General features: G+C 35.8%; 1 protein-coding gene across 3 annotated transcripts in view; it reads right to left on the bottom strand.

The window, feature by feature from the left end:
• The window catches only part of CTNNA2 (catenin alpha 2), a 522,682-nt gene that overhangs the window by 348,020 nt on the left and 154,988 nt on the right, over positions 1–19,674 (bottom strand). For all 3 annotated transcript variants that reach the window (XM_074821833.1, XM_074821829.1, XM_074821830.1), the window contains exon 7: positions 19,085–19,288. In XM_074821833.1, the coding sequence (XP_074677934.1) occupies positions 19,085–19,288 (204 nt within the window). The remainder of the gene's footprint in view (positions 1–19,084; positions 19,289–19,674) is intronic.

Raw genomic sequence — 19,674 nt, 5'->3', positions numbered from 1 at the left:
TCAAGCACTTCAGCTGAACACCAAAAAGGTTATCATTTACACATAGACAGTGGAGCTGTTCTGCTCCTTAACTTCCCAAATGTCCAAACTGGCAGTTTCTTTCCTGCCAAGGCAACAATTATTCAGGATTTGCCTGAAAAAATATCAGGCTTAAGTTTGATAAAGATGATGCACATAATTCAAGTCATATATTCAATGACATCATGAATAATGCTTAAAATATATGTATTTGTTACCTTTATTCATATGAATTTTAGAGAAATGTATTTCACTTAAGAGCTGGGGAGAACTCTCTTCCAGACATACCAGTTAACAAAAATAATAGTGATGGTAAACTGACTTCAGGCTGAAATAAAACAAACTAATATGGTGTGTAACTCTGTGTTTGTTTGCATGTGTGAGTCAGAGAGAGAGAACTGCAAAGATACGACACAACTCGCTACTGGAATGTATACACAGACAAGTAAATGCAACCCAAAGACCTCCTGCCAGCTGATCTGAACACAACTAGCAGGTTATTAGACTGATTGTTTCTCTCTAATTTTCAACTACCAGGATTAACATTGTGCCTATTTTATTTGAAAGATGTTGCCATGGCAAAAAATTGGAGTGTCTCACCATGAATTGGGATGGAAAAGGTAGAGGCCATGTTTTGACATAACAGACATGAACAGGAGAGAAATCTTTTATTTTAATTGCTATGTTTTCTTCCTCCTTATTTTCTTAAATCCACCCTGTAATGAGCATACAATTATAATCGAAGCATTAAATAAACATCCCTCCTTTTCTCCCATGATCAAAATTTAAAAATGACACCACACAGTGAGAAATTATTTTAACAACTGCAGTATCGAGGGTCTTCTAAATCTATTTTAGCACGTTCTGAACAGAATCTCCTTCTTTAAGCATAGTCAGATTATAACGCTGCACTTACACAGTCACTCTGGTCTGCCTTAGATCAGAGCATGCAGATCACTACCCAAACACCTGTATGCATTGGCTAAATGTTAATGTATTCTGTCAAAACTAGATTACCTTCCACACTAAATTATTCAATGTCATTATCCGTATCGGCCATCTGCAAGCCTAATGCCCTCGTGTTCTAAAATTCTGAGCGCCTGCTGTATTATTTTTGTTCTACATTCCTGCATAAATCTGTTAAACTCAATATGTTACAGCAAATTCACAAAATCAAATGCAATCTGCTGGCCTATAAAACACCAGTTACTGAAAATCGAAAGATTTAATATAGTAACAATTCAAGAAGTCACTAAGCAGTCTTTGTGGGCTGAAGGTCAAACCACACGCTAAGTAACAAGTTAGATAATCCATGCTGTAAAACAAGGTATGTATTTGCTATACATAGCGTGGCCTTGAACCCATCCGTGTATTTCATATCTAATAAAAATCTGAACAGTTGGTCTGATTGGATTTTAAGTGATGCAAATTTGGAAATCAAATAGGCAGACTCCCTTTAGACTTGGTCTATTTAAACTATAATTGTAAAGAACTGCAGATTACATTTACAATGTTACTGAATTCTCAAGAGATTCAGTAAGAATTTTACAGGAGGAAAAAGCATTTATCATCTTAAATCTGTTATTAACAAAAATGTACACAGCATATGACGCTCTATCATTTTGTTATAACAATTTTGCTTATGTGGCAGTAAAATTGTAACCCCTCTTCAGTGAATGGAATGCTCTTCAGTCTTCATACTCATTTAATTATATGGTTTGACAAAAACCAGTTATATTACTGTCGTTCTGTTAGTCTGGCAACACTAAGTAAGAGACTTACAAATTAAGGTACGATACGGAGACCAGATTCACGTTCTCAATTAAAAAGTAGAAGTTTCATCTTCACAAATAAATCTTAAAAGCAATGATGGACTTGAATATAACTTCCTTCCTAAAACTTATTATTCAGCGAGAGACTTGATTTGTCTTTGGTTAAGAGAGACAGAAGCTAAAAGTGAGAGATACACACAGACCCCCCCCTCAATACATTGTAAAATGTGAACTCATAGAAGTAAAAGCTCAAATCAGGATAAAACAGAAAAACACCTCTTATTTTTCACTCTGGTTAGTAACTCCATCAGAAAGTGACCCATGTCCTAGTTGTTGCAGACAGAAGATTTATGAGCATTGGCAAATTACAACAGTGTTAAGATTTTCTTGCACTTTCACATCTAAAATTCATTTCTTTTTCTCATGTTTTGACACTTTTTATATTCCCCCTCTCTGGAGAAAGTTATCTTGCTGCATTTTTGGCCCTGATTATGACTTGGACTGCTTACAGGAAAACCCTTTTACTGAAGCAAAACTTTACTAAACATTTTATATTTTCTGACAAAGAAAAGTGCATCAGCCATGTCTTCATTTTGATCACACAATGCAGCTATCCTGAAGATGCTGTACCAGGTCTTTTTTTTTTTTGTATCAGGGTTTCTTATAACATAGCTTGTTCAAGAAGCACATAGTAAGATTACAGGGTTCCACACCATCTCCCACTCCATATCTTCACAGCTAATTTTAGGCAGATTTCCCACAGCAGGAAATCACACTGCTTTGGAAGTTACTGGTGCTAGTAAGAGGAAGATATAGCAGGAAAACAGTAGTGGGTGGAAATTAAGCGAGCAAATCCCAATGTATTCAGCTCAATACATTTAAAAGACATGATGTAGCATGTTCAATTTTGTTTCAGTATTCAAAATGTAAATGACTGCACGTTCAAGTTGATCATGTCAAAGTTGACATGGTTCAAAAATGTTTTACCAAAGCGTAATACTTTTCACATCTCTCCTTTACTTACTGACTCCATTTCTCCCCTTCCTAATTCATCCTGGACTAAACACCTTGCAAAACTCAAGAGGGGAAAAAAAGGGTTAAAAAAAAAAAAAAGGGGGGGGTCAAAGTCATGCACAATAGTTATTCTAGAGACCTGTGTAAATCCCTTAAAATCTTAATGCTCGACAGACTGTTTAAGTAAGGATCCTAGATTATTCATTTTTAAACAGTAAATATCACCTTTGGTTCAGGAACTCCCTGAATCATAAATTGCTGGAGGCTAAAGTAATAAATTTTGCAAGGAAGAATCACAATCACAATATGTTTGTCAGGTTCTTATGCTCCCTTTTAGTCATCCCCCATGGCTATTATCAGAGATAAGATACTAGGCCAGATAAAGCTTTATTCTGAGCCATTTTATGTTCTTATTCCCCCAAGTGTAGCCACCTTCTTTGAAGATTAGACCAATTTTCAGCACTAAGAACCTATATACAATTATCTAACATCATTGCAACAAACTTCTCCTTTAAGTACTCTTGTCTTTAGGACTGCTCTCTACAAAGATTTTTTTATGTCATTTCCAAACTTGCCTTGTGTATGATTTAGTCAATGGTGAGAGAAAAATCTTCCCGGAAAATAATCCAGGTTACTTAAAATACAGAATGCTTTAAGGTATCAATCTCTTTCAATTGACTTGGGGGAACCCACAATGACCTGGTTCCTCACTTACATGGCTGAAAAAGGTTTCTTGAGCAATAGGAATCCAGGCCCAAATGTGCAACCATTCCTCATCCTAATCACCTGAAACATTTTAATTCATAAAAACAAGCAACGAGTCTATAATAAAACCCCTATTAAAAAGCAAATATTATTCTTGCACTGTCACCTTTGCAGAATCATTTTTCTTTTGCATTTTATACATATTTTCATTTGCACTCAGATATGAGGCAATAAGAATGGGTTTGATTAATTATCTACTGGAAAAAAAATCCAATATAGATAACAACAGTCAAAAGAACTTTCTACCCAAAACAGTTTCCAGGGAGGATAGTATCTAACAGACTGATCACTACAAACCAGCAAAAGTATTAGAAACTTATATAAACCCCTAAGTACAAAGACACCTTAGCCATTTATCTTTTAAGGCAAAACTTTGTTTTACCCAATTCCAGAAAAAGCTGTCCCTCTAGCTCCTGTTTGTAACCAAAAAAAAAAAGCAATTTTCCTAAAAATCTTAATCACACTAACACACTAATACAGTTAGACTACTGTGGGGTTAGCCATCTGGCTTAGTGGCTCATTAGTAAAGAAATGACCCCTATGCATAAAACACAGTTGGGTCATTCCAAGCTAATGAGCCTTCAAGTTTTATTGTTTGGTACACACAAATGGTTGGACGTAGATTTACTTCGCAACTCTGGTCATACACACTCACAATCACACATACCTTTAATTCATTCTCTTATTTATTTTCACTGAAAGAAGGGGAAAAAATTCCTTGAGGAGAGAAATAAAATTTATGTTCATCAAGGGTATGGGCAGGTTTCTTTAAACAAAGTTCCTCAATATCTTATGACCCAAAAAAAAAACACCCTCTGTATTTCTGCTTCAAAATGTGTTTCACTAGTTAAACCATGATAGGAAATTGCAAAACATTAACTTCTTTATGTTTTGGGGTTTTTTAAACATCTGATTTCATAACTTTAATTTAAATTCACACTGACAAAATGCTTACAATTGAACATTTGGATTAATCATGTGAGGGCTATCCATGCAGAACACATCAGGACAGACCAGCTCCCATAAAACCCAAGACCCAAACCTAACAACGTATATAATTAAGTTTTAAATCTTGAGAGTTAGCCTTACTGCCTTTGCTGGGGATATCTATATACTGAAAGCCAGGCATTTTAGGTTCCTGACTGAACCCCCTATGCATCTGTGTAACGATGAAAGATTCTTCACTGACATCCATGGGATTTGGCTCTATGGTCCTCATCCTATAGGCAGAAATCCAAAGTACTGAATGAGGCATAATGGCTTGTGCTCACTCAGTCAAAAGAATAAGACATAATTTCATAATGAACTAATGGATTTATGACTGACACCAACAAGAAAAAATTCCTCCTCCCACTTTCTTGCTCTTTTTCTCTTTTCCTTTTTTTTGTTATTTATGTAGGAAATTAAAAAAACAACCAAACACCTTACTCTTTTTGGATACTCACTGCTATTATGGAGTCTTGAATTTTTGTGCTTGAATTTTTTAACTTTTTAAAAATTTTAATCATGTGACTGTGCCTACGTGGAAGACAAAAGGAAGTTACCAGAAGAGGTCATGCATCCAATAAAAACAAAAATTCCACTGAACGAAACCATGATGAGGAAGTTCATAAAGAAAAGAAATACACAAGCAAGTGTTCTGGTCATTTCCCATCACAGCAGCTTCTCTTCTGCTCTATAAGAAACAAAAAATCCCACCATTCAATAGTCTCAGCAAATTACCTGGGTGAATGGTCCCACCGCTTTGGGAAAACTCAGGTTTGGACTTCATGTTTAATTTGTTTTCTTTCCCTTCAAAATGCTATAGTAAAATACAATTAATGCAATTTTCTGCGTTTCCTTGGGTTTACAGTACTTCAGGTAATGTGGTTAGGTTGTTATGTGTTTATGTGATTAAGTTAGGAACCACCGTTTGTCTTACCCATCACTGTTAATCTGTTTCTACTCTACCATGACATCTCTTTCCAACAAGAGATTGTACGGTGTTTAATACAATAGCTTCAAGAGAATCAAAGGTTTCATTACGTTAATACGTCTCTGGTTAATTCTACGTTATCTACTTATTCAGTTTACCCTTAAAACCCAATTAAAATTTAATTTATCTCATCCCAGGATTCAAATACTATCTGGCATTGCATTTGACAGCCTTATAGTAACTACATTACTACACATCATGCCCCAGGGTATTTTAGATCATGTCAGAAAGAGCTCAGTCATTGTCCACTTAAAGCTACAGAATTACATTTTGAGGATCTCTGATTTGACATTGAAATGTATAAATTTCATTGCAATGTTAATGCATAATTACAATGATAATGCATACACCTGGGTTGTCACTCTCCTAGTGTTGGTTTATTTTTTCTTTTTAAATTACTCAACAAATGAAAGAATTGGTCAAGGTAGCAGTCAATTAATCTGAAAAACATATAAAAAGCTTACATAATATATGTATTGTGAAAATGCGTGGTCAATATGTTTCCCTAAACTTAATCATAGCTCACTTTATAAAGCAGGTAAGCTTAAAGCTTTATTATGGACAAATTAATTTCACAAAATGTTTCATTTTGTTCTGAAGCCAAATGCATGCAGAAATACATTAAACTTTTGCAATATCTGTTAAAAGGAAGGGTTCTGACAAAGTTTCCAAATGCTGTTAAATATTACAAAAACTGGATCAATACATAAAATTCCAGAAAGGACCTCAACCAAAAGGAAAATTACTTATTCCTTCAGCTCAGTCATCTTAAAAGAAATTAAACAATCCTTTTTCTCTCCTACTGTTTCACTAAGGAAGTTTCAAGCAACTGATTATGGTTGAGATGCTTTTTCTGTCTTTCCCAAGTAACAATATAAAAATAAACCACAGGTGCTCCCAATATCTGGCCTATACACAGTTCTGGAAAAAGGGACAAGTTACTGCGTACATGATGTCCTTAATTTTCCACAACAAAAATTAAATCCCTTTAAACATTGATGTATCTCATTTCACATTATCATACATTTGACTGCTGTAGAAAGCAACTTGGAAATTAGCTTGTATTATAACGCATGCGTTCTTGAGCTCTGCATCATACATCTGCATCTGAAAATTTCAAAAGGGCAGGAGAGGCTCTTACCCTTTGCCTGCCAAATTCCTTATTGAAATCAAAATATCAATGCCTTTAAAAAAATGCAAGTAGAACTTAGCACCTTATTTCTATTTGATAGCTCATGCACTTAATATTAATGTGATTAAAACATTTTCTTTCCCAAATAACCTTTATATCTATTTTTTTCTGAAGATCCCATAACTACTAACAAGGTAACCTCTTCATTTTCTGTATTATTACATTTCCTTTGATTACAGCTATACCACATCAGCATGCAGATCTTCAGTGATGCACAAGACATTTCTGGTGTGCAAGTGTGCCCTCTTCTGGAAACCTTAATACCATCATTTCAGATTACAATAACCTAAATAACATTGAATTCTTCCATCACTAAGTTTCAGTGCCTTCCTCTCATTTGTAAAAACACTCCCTGTGTAAACAAAAAACAAATAATACAGACCAATGCAGGATACATACACTGCAGGTTTACACACACTACTGTAGTTTTCTAATGTTGTAGTTATGATTGCTAATCGAAGTGTAAATACTGCAATGACATTACTAATATGAAAAGAGTTTTGACCTTTGCCTGTGGTAAAGTGTATCCTTGACTATCAAAATGATTATCTAATGTACTAAATGTGACAAATTTCATTTCCCATCCTCTATCCTTCCACTATTTTGATGTGACTTCCTACCAGGTTTTAATGAATCACAGAATGGTTTAGGTTGGAAGGGACCTTTAAAGGTCATCTAGTTCCCACCCCCCCTGCCATGGGCAGGGACATCTTCCACTAGACCGTGTTGCTCAAAGCCCCGTCCAACCTGGCCTTGAACCCTTCCAGGGAGGGGGCATCTACCACCTCTCTGGGCAGCCTGTGCCAGTGTTTCACCAATCTCCCCTCTGTCAGTTTAAAACCGTTCCCCCTCATCCTATCCCTACCCCCCTGATCACGAGTCCCTCCCCCCTTTCCTGTAGCCCCTTTCAGTCCTGGGAGGCCGCTCTAAGGTCTCCCCGGAGCCTTCTCTTCTCCAGCTGAGCCCCCCCAACTCAGCCTGTTCTCAGAGGGGAGGTGCTCCAGCCCTCTGACCATAATGAGAATAAAGAAAGACTACTACACAGTGCTCAAAAGCTGATTTAAGGTATATTGTGATGTTAATACAGTTGGCTATGCCAGATTTTGACAATGCTCAAGAGGAGTTATATAGATATTTCCTAAACAAGGGCAAACATGCACTTACTATATCGCTGATAGGCACTTGCGCCCTTATGGAGCCCAAGCCTATTTACAGCTACTCCCTCCTCTGCTCACCTGCAGAATAATAATATCTCAGAGAAATAAGTGTGCATAGCTAATTTACTCTTCATGTTCCCATTGTTGCCTTCAGGTTTTCCACATAATTACCAGAATCTGGACACATTTTGCATAGCAAAAAACCACCCCAACCTAAGTGAATGGAAAATGCTCTGTAGGCTTCAGGAGACATGGATTTTTGATGTTGTTTTCTGAAAGCTCACTAATTTCTGTAGGTCCATGCTTATCTTATTTTGATGCATTCCAATAATTCTATATGCATTGGGAATATTTTTCTTTGTATCCAAAAGAATATGATGCACAACAATGTTTAATCAGGAATGTGCAAATATTGAAAGTAAGATCCATACACCAAAAGCAGGTATACATAGAGCTAATAATCATATTGCTATAGTATAAAATGCATGAAAAACTTCTCTCATACTGATATTGACTTGCAGACATGGAAAAACAACAAATTAATGACGCATAAATGCTAACTTCAGTATAAAGAAAAATTACAGGAGTTATGAATCACACTATGTACACAAGATTGATAAAGGACTTTTCTACAGGTGAACAAATAGCTTTAACAACATTATTTTCAGATAGCCTAAGTTTTGCAAACATTAAGGCAATGCTTTCCAGCATATTAAACGCACTGATGCAGAAGTCATTACTTCTGTAAGAACACACTTTAGAAAGAACAAAACTAATTAATGCAAAATAAAGTGAGCTAAAACATGAAAGTCACTGGAAGAAAATACAATGCTTGTTTTCTTTTTTCTTTTTTCCCCTCAAAAAAAGATTTTTTGCCTGAATACACTGAGTTTAAAATAAGTACATACTCTGACAAGGTATCAGAAGTATACCCAGACATTTTGTATGCATACATACGTATATGAGATAGAACAAATAAGAATAATAAATACATTTGTCAAAAAAAGGCAAGTTTTCTGGAGGCAAAGTATTGATGAACTTGGGGTCCACTTAATAAATCATTTATTCCAAACTATGCCATGTAGGAAATTAATATCACATTTTATAGGAAAGCAGCTTGGGTTGTTGGTCAGAAACAAACAAAAAAATCATCCAAATGAAATCCCACATAATATTCCCCATGACTGATGTGCCCACTTCATTCTGCCCCATGTTATTCTTCTCCCAGCTTTCAGTTCAATAGGCAAACCAAAACAATTAATTATTTGCCCAGTTATAGCAAAATTTCAGTAGTAGTGTTGAGGAGATTCAGGTAGTCTTTAAAGAGGAAGAATTTAAATTGAGAGAAATCCTATGTCTTTGAACAGATAGACATTACACGCACCCTCCAACAGTGAAACGCTACAATTATACAAATGCAATATTATTACAGAATTTTTTTAATGTGGAAACAGCAAGGCACTTAAATGTTAATGAATTAAGACTGACATAACCTCAAATTCAATGTTGGAGTAACAGAGGCCCAGTAAGACCAAGCACTATATGAACCTAGAAAATCAGTGATAAAAGGGCAAATCACTTCCAAGCCTGTGCCTTAACCACTAGCCATTCCTTCCTACTAAGATAAATAACAAAGGAAGGAGAAAATATAGAGTTCTTCTGTGTATTTAAATTCTTTATGAGACTGAAACATTTGCAGTTACATGTGGAAAAAACAGTGCTTCCTGATTAGGCATCCAGTACTTTTAAAAGCAAAGACGGGAAAAAAAAGTGGAAAATCCAGAGGAAAAAGAGGTTTGATAAAATATTAGAAATATTAAAGAATGTATTAAAAATATTAAAGAATTATATGAGACACCAAGAAAACCATTATTATTTAACAGAATTCTTAGAAGCTGAATTAGCTAATGTTGGATTAACTTTTATTTTCTTATGTGAACTGACAAGGATGTCAAGAGGGATGTGGATGATACTATACCTCTGGCTGAACTGGTGGTTTGGAAGTTGTCAGCCCTTGTGACCCCAAGGAAGTGGGACCATGGATATAATAATCTGGGGAAAACAGTTAAATTTGTGACTAAATTCCACCACAACTTAATAGACAATTTTAATCGTGTATAGGATGTACTTGGGCCTAAGAAGCAGAAAAGGATGAAGAACATTAAGAAACAACAACAGAAATGCAGTTCTTAGGACAACTGCTTCTATTTTAATTGAAAATCTGGTCATTCTATATTTTAAAATTCCCCAAAACTTAGGTTACATGACAATTTACTATCATAATAAACAAAGTTATATTTACTACTATATATAGGTATCATTATTTTCTGGTAATATATTGGTTTTAATCTTTCTTACAAACTGCTTCATAGTTGCTGAAAATAAATGCATAAGATTTATCTTTAATACTTTGTGAAAAGCCAGACATTATATAAAATGTAAAACAGCAGTTTGAATACATTGTAGTGGAACCTACACTGACATTTTTCATTAATCTTATTCCATCTCCATTTCCCTTGTACCTAATTTCTCACAGGTCTCCTAAATATTTTATGAGCCTACCCATATTGGCATATACCTACATATACTTTAAAAAAATACAAGCCTTTCATATTTGTTTCACAGGATTAGAATAATATTTTTTCTTTTCAATTCACAGAATTTTGTAAAGGGAAGAAGAAATTGTCTCCTATTTCTATGTTAGTGACCGATACAGAAAAATCCCACAAAAATAATATTGCTCTTGGAAAGGTGTTTCAGAGAAAAATAAAAAGAGTGAGAATGCCTTTGAAAAGGTAAACCATCCTGCCTCTTGAACCAGCTCTGTGTGTGTGCAACTTAAGATTTAAAATCATTAAAAAATCATGGCTTTTGTCACTTAGTTTAACCCTCTTCTCCAAAACTGGATCAGATGTACTTCTATTATTCTTCTTATCTACTTCTTAAAAACATCTAGTGACAGAGATTACATGATCTTCTTAGACAATATATTGACGTAATATTACCTAAATTAGAAGAGATAGTTTAGAATGCCACACAATATATTACTTTTTAAAGCTTGATTCCTGTGGACAGAGCATACTCCTGCTGAAAAATCATACTGAACTCTGGCTTGTTTTCTGTTTGGCTTCCCTACTAATTTTCAATAAGAAAAGATCTGATCCAATACAGAAAAAATCTGAAAAAATTATCAGCAGCATCTGAGAACCAAATGGTTCAGATAACAGTCCCAATCGTAGTATCCAAAATAAGACCAACAGGAATATTAAGTGGAATAGAACAGATAAACTTGGAAGTAGTAAGAAGGAACTCCATATCTTATCAGATCTACATGACATGGTTTGCTCTGCAAAATATTGCTAAGAAACTTTGCTGACACGTTAAGGTCTATAGAGTTTTTTTACCCACTTAAATGGAACAACATGCCTGCCACCCCTGCACCCTTCATCAAATATGATTTGGAAAGTTAAATTGGAAACGCTGTTAGCTTCACAACCCACCATCTACTGAGATGTCTGGAGAGGAAAAAGTATTGGACAAGTCTATACGCATTAGCCTGCTACAATGTTTGCAATCCCAGGGAGGTTCACCTTCACTCTTCAGTTATGGAAATACTAAATGAGTGGTTTCCAGTAATGAGTTTGTCTAGATTTAAACAGATCCTTAAAAGAGCAGTTTACTTAATAATGACATAACAACAAGGTGATAATAAGAAAAAGAATTAATTGAGGCACTGGGATGTAACATGATTTACACACTTTTTTCCCCAAATCTTCAGGTCAATCAGTGGGCTTCATTAATTATATGGGCACATAAAAGAAAGCTACAAAATCAGTCCTCGCATGCAGGAACTTGGTTGGATTTACTGGCAGTCTAGAAAATTTCCGCACTAATTTGGATGGAAATATCTTGTCAGAAACATCACTCAACCTAATACAGCAATTCAGCCTTAGATTCAAAAAAACCTCATGTGATTTATTTACATTTTAGCAAGACATACAAAACTTTTCTCATGACATATCATGGTCTGCCTTTAAATACAAAGAGCAAACAGGAGGCACCTATAAAATGTTCTCCAGTGGACATCACCAGGGAAGAGCTATCTGCACAGTAGCTCAGAAACAACATTTCCTCCCACAAATATTAATTCAGTAAATTTAAAAATCTACTCGTCCAAACAGATGAAACGCCACAGGGCTGTGCAAATTTGCAACCACCAGAACCTGAAGTCAAGACAAACTGTTAGCATATTGGTCATTTCCAAGCCAAAAAGTCCCAGTTTCTCACAGAGCTTTTCTATTTGTTTCTGATTGAAAGCTTCAGCATGGTTCTCTGGATCTGCTTGGAAAAACAAAACAAACTCTGAACGTGAACTTCCAAAACCAGAAAATACAGGAATGAAGAAATAAATCAAAACTCACTTGTTCAATTGTAAGCAGTGCAGCATTTCTGTAAAACTATCAAAAAATACTGGGCATCCCCTGAGACCCTGTTGACATCATCAAAAAAGGAGAGAATGTTCCTTAAAAGGTGGCTCAAGTTACATTGTAGGTAGCATACTTAGTGATTTATGTACAGTCAAGGCACTCAGGAAGGAGCATAAATGCAAAGAAACCTAAAATGATTGAGAAGCAATGCTGTAACACATCATGAAACGTTTGCCCATATGGGAACACATCCTATTCCTTTAGTCATAACTACTGTGTTTTTACTTATTTCTTCCAAGTTAGGAAAGACAAAACTGCTCATATAGCCTCTAAAAGAGAAGAGTGAAGAGCAAAATAGTAATAGCAAAATAGTTTATCTCCAGCTTGAAATAGAGTAGGAAGCTTTAAAGAAGCCATTGTCCTCTAAAAATTATTCAGAAAACTAGGAACATAACAATGGTATCGATGGAAAAACTGTCCTCCCGAGATGGTCATGCTAAATCAGGGGATCCTGATGACCCAGCAGCCAGTCTCTTGTCACTCATCCCTGATTACTCATCTCAGGACAGTCACGGACATTTCTCTGTCTCATAACTGTAATTACTGCTCACTGTCACCCAGGTTAACCTCATGCAAGTCAGCACCAGAACTGAAATGTACACATGAATTATTACTTTTCTCTTAAATATGAATTCAGATGGAGCTGTTAAATATGGAAGCTGACAGTGTCTTGAGATTTATATATTTTCATTTGCTATCATGTTTTTCATTTTCCAATCAAGCACAATAACTTCAGCTGTCCTTTAAGGACATTTCATTTTCATGTACTGCAGCACTACGACTTTACTTTGAGCAATTCAAATCTTTTACTGATATATTTGTGAAGAAAATCTGCCTGCAGACTTGTGCTTTCGCATTCATTCTTCTTATATTTTGCATTTTCAAGACATTTTCTTCTCTGTACGTAACAGGAATTACAGCCTACAACATCTTACAGTGAACAGACATCAGGAATGGGTAGTAACTTAAGAGAACAAGGTTACAAAGACCAAACACTAAGCAACGTTATTCCCATGGTATATCAGTAAACTATGAGCCTAGCCTGCAGCGCTGTGGTCTTCACATCTAAACACTAAAATCATCAGTAGTAATAGAAGGACTTCATAAAGGACTGTTCATTCCACTTGGATGCATAGAAATAGTCTCTGTTCCAAAACCCAGTTGCAATAAAAACAAACCTCAAGCTCGTCTGAAACGTTAGCAGTAGCTGGGAGCAGAAGCACTGGGCGAGAGGAAAAGGAAGGCATGACAATGAAGTCTGGCTTAATAAAGATCCCAAAGGTTTAAGATAACCTTGTATTTGAACCAGATAGGAAATGCCTTTTCAAACACAGACTTTAATTAATGCCAAGCCACTATTCAAGTGATTACAGAGGTCTTTAACAGTCATGGCTTACTCGTCAACTGCCTTCCAAATTTCTCTTTCATACACCCCAGCAACCCAAAATTCAGTCTGTCTCTGCTTGGCACTGAAACTGATGATGCCAGAGAGAATTCAAAGCATTCTTTTTTAAGCATATGTTTCTAAAGATGTAATTTTCTTCCTTTCTTAATCAGACATCAACACAACAGCACCCTGATGCTTGCTAGAAAGGATGCCCAGTGTTGAGTTATATGAGTTTGGCAGTGTACTTCTAATCCAGGAGTCTGAGTTTTAAGAGCTGGAAGTCCCAGGTTTCTAGGATTTTTGCTCCCTGACAGCCTGCAATACAAATCATGAAGGATCCAGGAGAGTAAACCAGCAGGAAACTAGACCACAATCAGAGCTAACCATCCGTTAAATAATTTTTTCATTTAGACAAATGGAAAACGATTGCATTAAGAGCATCTGTGGAGCTGTATTTAGTTCTTCTCTGTAGGATAGAAGTCTGGAAATGTAATTTTATTTTGAAATAAATGATGGGATTTATCACATATACATAAGAACCTAAAAAAAACCCTATCAATTTTCTGTGAGAGATTGGGAAAAAAGGTCATATGACCCAGCAGACTGAGAATCCTACTGCCCAAAAATTCCCAGAAATTAAAGATTTTAAAGTTCAGCTGAGTTCAACATAGCAATAATAGAAACCATGCTGGGAAAATATTTTGACAGAGTTACAGATAAGATAAATGAAACTAATACATATTGCTAGATAGACAAACACTAATGAAACAGGTTACATCCCATCTCCATAGAAGTTCTTGCAGAGCACTTATGTGCTGTGAGACTCCAGTCAATGCAATATACTTTACAAATACATAATTATTCATAGAACTGATAAAGGTCCTAGGGACTAATTTTCCCGTAGCAATAATCATTCAAAAACCTCCTACAACAATAGTTGCTTAAATAACCTCTGAATTGGAACGAGAACATCTGAATATTTGTGAAGATAGCTTGAAAAAAAAAATTAAAAAATCTTTTTTGACAAGTAGGAAATGGAACAAACCAACATTTATCTGAGGAGAAGGAAACAGGAACTAAAGCACACCTCTCCAAACATGCCTTTTCACAGTCCTTTAAATACATTTCTGTCACTTTTCCTAAAACCTATATAACACAAAATAATACAACAGCAAAACAAGTACTATTCTTACTGATCTAAATTGAAATCTGCCTTATCCTTCTCTTTACAGATTTTCTTTCATATTTTTCTTTGGTTGCCAACATTTTGAAAGTGAATATCTGCATTTCTTTTTAAACTCTTATCCCTGTGCCTCACCTCTCGAAGTTTTGTTTCACTAATCTTGTCTCCTCCTCACCAAATCATAAGACAACCTGTGGCATCTCTCTGTCTCATCTTCTGAAGTGCAAAACAGCTATAATTTACTTTGGTAAATCTCCGGATAATACACAGAGAGATTTTTAACTCCAGCAGATAACGAACCATAAGAACGTTGTTATCTACTTGTTAACCTGTGATGGATGCATAAAAACTAGGTGGGAAAATGGAGAAAACAACACTGTCATGTGTATTAAATTTTTCCTTCCCATGTAGCAGAGCATATTGATCCACTAAAGTCTGGTAAAGCACCTACTGGTAAAACAGATCACAGGTACGGGGAACATACCTGGAGATATGATGGATGTACTTAAAAAGCCCCACAGAGCACAGAAGATAAGACACATGCCTCTACAGGGAACTTTCTAAAAAAGAGGTGGGCACAGGGAGGGATTCTGCAGGTGGAGGAGGTTTTCTTTACATTTTATACTACTTCAAAGGTAGAAGTTCCTACATTGTTCGGTGGGAAGCTATTTCCTTTTCTTGCACACAAAACCTGGGAAAACCCTTTTTACTCCTTGCGTTGCCTTCAGTATTCATCATTTGAAATGCTAGAAAGTATGCAGCACCTCACAGCCAACCTCGTAGTTCATACAGCTGCCTGTAAGCCTTCCAGTTCCCAATTCATGCCTGCAATACCATCCACTGGTGCAAAAGCAAAAGATCAATGAAGCTTCAGGAATAATGTCTCCATTCTGAGTATGTTCTTTTGCACTCAATGTTTTTACTTAGCTTCTGTGAAAATTTAATATAAGACAGAACATAACTCACAACCAATTTATATGGGAGTTTGCGGTGTAAATATCCAACACATAAAAAAGGAATACAGAATCTACTTAACGACCAAAAAATAGAAATGTTCTTGTGCATGAAAAGAAACACCCCTCTAAATGCAAATTATAGAAGTAGATAACTTGAAAGAAAATATTTTAAGCTGGAGAAGGATTGACTGTACAGCACATTGCCAATACCCTGCACTTCACTGTCTGTATCCTTTAAATACGACCACAAAATACTTAATTTTTTCTATGTTCTTTGTATCTCATGGCAAGCATCAAAAGCCATACACACATTTGATCAACAATCATCAGCCAAAAAATGACCTGTCACTTTCCAGATAACATCAAACAGGAAAAAACCCAAAACATTAATGTCCAATGGATTTCACAAGCATTAAAGCAAGAGCAGGACTGTAGCGTTTTAAGGCTATATGGGCAGAAGATGTTAAAGATGTCCCTCTTCACCAAATCATCTCAAAGCTAATGTGCTCTGACAGTCTAGACAGCTCTTGATCAGACTTATAACTGTGTCATGTTTGGTGTATGCCTTTCAATTTTACCCTTCTGAAACTCAACCAAGCTTTTAAAAAACTTTTCAAGTGAAATCTTTTGTCATAATGAACATGCTTAGCACTACTGTGAACCCAAGAAAATCCATCCCCAGGTTTCAAGCAAATGGTTAAATACTAAAGAAAATTCTGCCAAGGCAGACAAATGGGTGAAATTCACTCTCTAGATAGATGCCTAAACAAGGGCTGCCTATGAGCTAGGTATCTAATTCTTCTATCCTAGTTAATGGGGATTCAGTTAATATAGTCAGAGGAGTCTAAGGTTATTTAATTTATCTCAGATTATAACACTTAGTCATCTGAATGGCTCTTCAGATTCCCTCAGCAGTATTGATCTGATGTCCAGTATTGATTTGATCTCCATCAATTTTAACAGGAGCTTAAGCAACCGAGGCTCAAATGATTTGATAAAGGCTGGAGTTAGGCCATTTGTTCTTCCCTAAAGGATACATGACATGGAAGTGGGGCTGGCAGATACAACACAAGACCCACAGTAGATCCAAATGCTTCTGAGTGACAGATTGAGGAGACTCTGTTCAAATGAGCACCAGACTATATAAACTGGTGATTTAAAATGGCACTAGGCATCTATCTTTAACCAACTGATTTGAGACCCCTAGTTTACCTGGCTGTACTTGTGTAGAGAAACCTAAATTTAGGTGTCTTAATCTGTAAACTGTATCTGCTAAAATCAGCTTGGAAGACAACATTTAATCCAATATCGTTCTCAAATTCTACCATCCCAGATGTTTTTAAACTAGATGTACTTTACTTTATGTAACTTCAGTATACATTCAGTCCTTACAATGTTCTTACAATACCTCTAAAAAAATAGCCTAAAATTATTACATTCCAATATAAAGCAGGAAAATAATAATTTAAAAAAGGAATTGTGCAGCTCAGATTATTTAGAACAGAAAAAAAAAGAAACAAAAAAGGAAGACAAATTCAAAAAACATACCATGGTAACCATAAAAGCAGATGCTCACACCTTTATGTGTTTAAGTAAAAATGATGTCGTCATAAATTCCTACAAGTCATTCAGAACACTTTCCTCTGTAAACATGGTCAGAAATATTAAAATAAGAATGTTTCTGGTCCAAGGGCAAGTTGCATCATTACCAAAACCCCATGTACGTAAAAAGATGCCCCACAATAAAATAGGAAGCCACAATCCATCAGTTCTCAAAGTGTTTTTGAAAGACCTTTAAAGATTGCACCTAACAGTAACAGTTCTACAAAACAAGATTCTGTAGGAAGCAATCCAGCAAGTCGTCTTCCATCACAGTCTCATCAGCTGTTATTTAATGCTCTCTTTATAATTTCTAACCCTAACACTACAGCATTGACTTTGATTTCATTCACAGTACGAGAACCTTTCAACTATCACTTCATAAAAACTAAAAAGCAAGTAATATATGCTTTTAAATTCTGCACCATCAAAACCAGCTATTCCTTGTGGTTACACTATTATACAGAATAATGCCTTAAAACCCATCATAGTTAATTTTGAACTGTACAATAAAATTACTAAAGGACTGAAGTTTGTGCTAGTGACCTGCATTGTATCACTCTACCAACTATAACAGTACCAATGAAAATAGCAATGTTAAAGGTTCATCCTTGAACAGTCTCTTCAATGTTATTTTGATGATTCGAGCAAAATAGGATCAAAATGTGCCACCTGATACTCTGGTTGCAATGAGAGACAAGAAACAGCAAAGTATAGGATGCTCAGTTTGACCCCTGTTTGCAAACATTTCCATTTTTAAAAAGGTTGTTGATGTTGCTTAGGTCTTTTTCACACATCCTCCAAAGGACGCAGCCATAGTACTTATGAGTTTTAATACACAATGTCAGGCAGGAGAACCTTCTGGTTTAAGTTAGGCAGATCACAGGTTATGCACTACAGATTAACACCATGTTGAACAATTTAACACCTCTTGAAACCCTACACAGCTGTATTTAAGATACTGCAGACACATTTCTTTGTGTGAACAGCACTAGTGCTAAACTCACTGCTTTCATGGCAACTGAATATTTAACAGCTCCAACAGCAAGTGAAGACCTTCAGTGGCTTAACCCACACAGCAAACAGAAAACCTCACATAAGTATCTATAGGTAACATTCTAACAAACACTACCATCACACAGTGGAAATCATGTGGAAAATTAACTGTACTCACTTTCGTTAAGAAAATACTTCTTAGGCCATTTCCCACTTATATTCCTTGCCATTAGTTTTCATTTTAATAGTAGTTTACCTCAGAAGGAATACTTGTTGGCTATTTATTACGTAAGAAGAAACTCTAATGTTAAAGCCACGGGGAACACAGAGCTCCTTCGCAGGTAGAAAAACATTCCTGTGAGATTCTGATTGCACAAAACTTCTGTCAAATGTTTGCAATATACTGAAAAGGTAGAACATTCAACTAGCATTACCATTAAAAAGATAAATAATTCAAATAGCATTACGTTTACTCCTGGTATAAAGATGCATTCATTTTTTTTTGTTGAAGTCATAACATTAGCCTCAAAAAGGTTTAATCACCTACTGCAAGAGAAGACAGTAAGACGAGCATGTAACTTACGTTATTCATATACTCGCTGAGCAGATCCTGCAGGGCCTGCCGCACGGCGTTGCACTCGGCTACGATTCGTTCCCGGCGGTCGTCCCGCGTACACGAAGAGTCTGCCATCAGCGCCGCCCCGCTGATGATGCTCTCCAGCCTTTCTTCAAGAGACGGTCTGAAGCGGGCCTCACTGAAAGTCATTGGGTCTAAAATAATCTTGTTCTAAAAGGCAAAATATGAGTGGGAAAATTATGAGCATGCAGAGGTCTTCAGAATTTAAGTGTCTCTTATTTCAGCAGCTTCACAGGGATTTTTGTCTTTCATATAAATAAATTATCTACCAAATTCCCGAAAAATCAGTATTACAGATATATCTGGTAGCCTTGAAATCTCAATACATAAATAAAATTAAAAATAATTATATATACAAATAATTCACAACCTATACTTATAAGACTACTGTCAAGAGCAACACAACTGGTTCATATATCTATTGGAGAGGCACATCATATAAAACAAATCAACATAATCTATTGTAGCATGCATGCAGTATGTGTGTGTGTCTCTTTACATATTACATGTTTATGTTTCATCCTGAAGTAAACTAA

The sequence above is a fragment of the Strix aluco genome, chromosome 4 (assembly GCF_031877795.1).
Source record: "Strix aluco isolate bStrAlu1 chromosome 4, bStrAlu1.hap1, whole genome shotgun sequence".
Classification (NCBI taxonomy): domain Eukaryota; kingdom Metazoa; phylum Chordata; class Aves; order Strigiformes; family Strigidae; genus Strix; species Strix aluco.
This window is presented reverse-complemented; position numbering and strand designations above follow the sequence as displayed.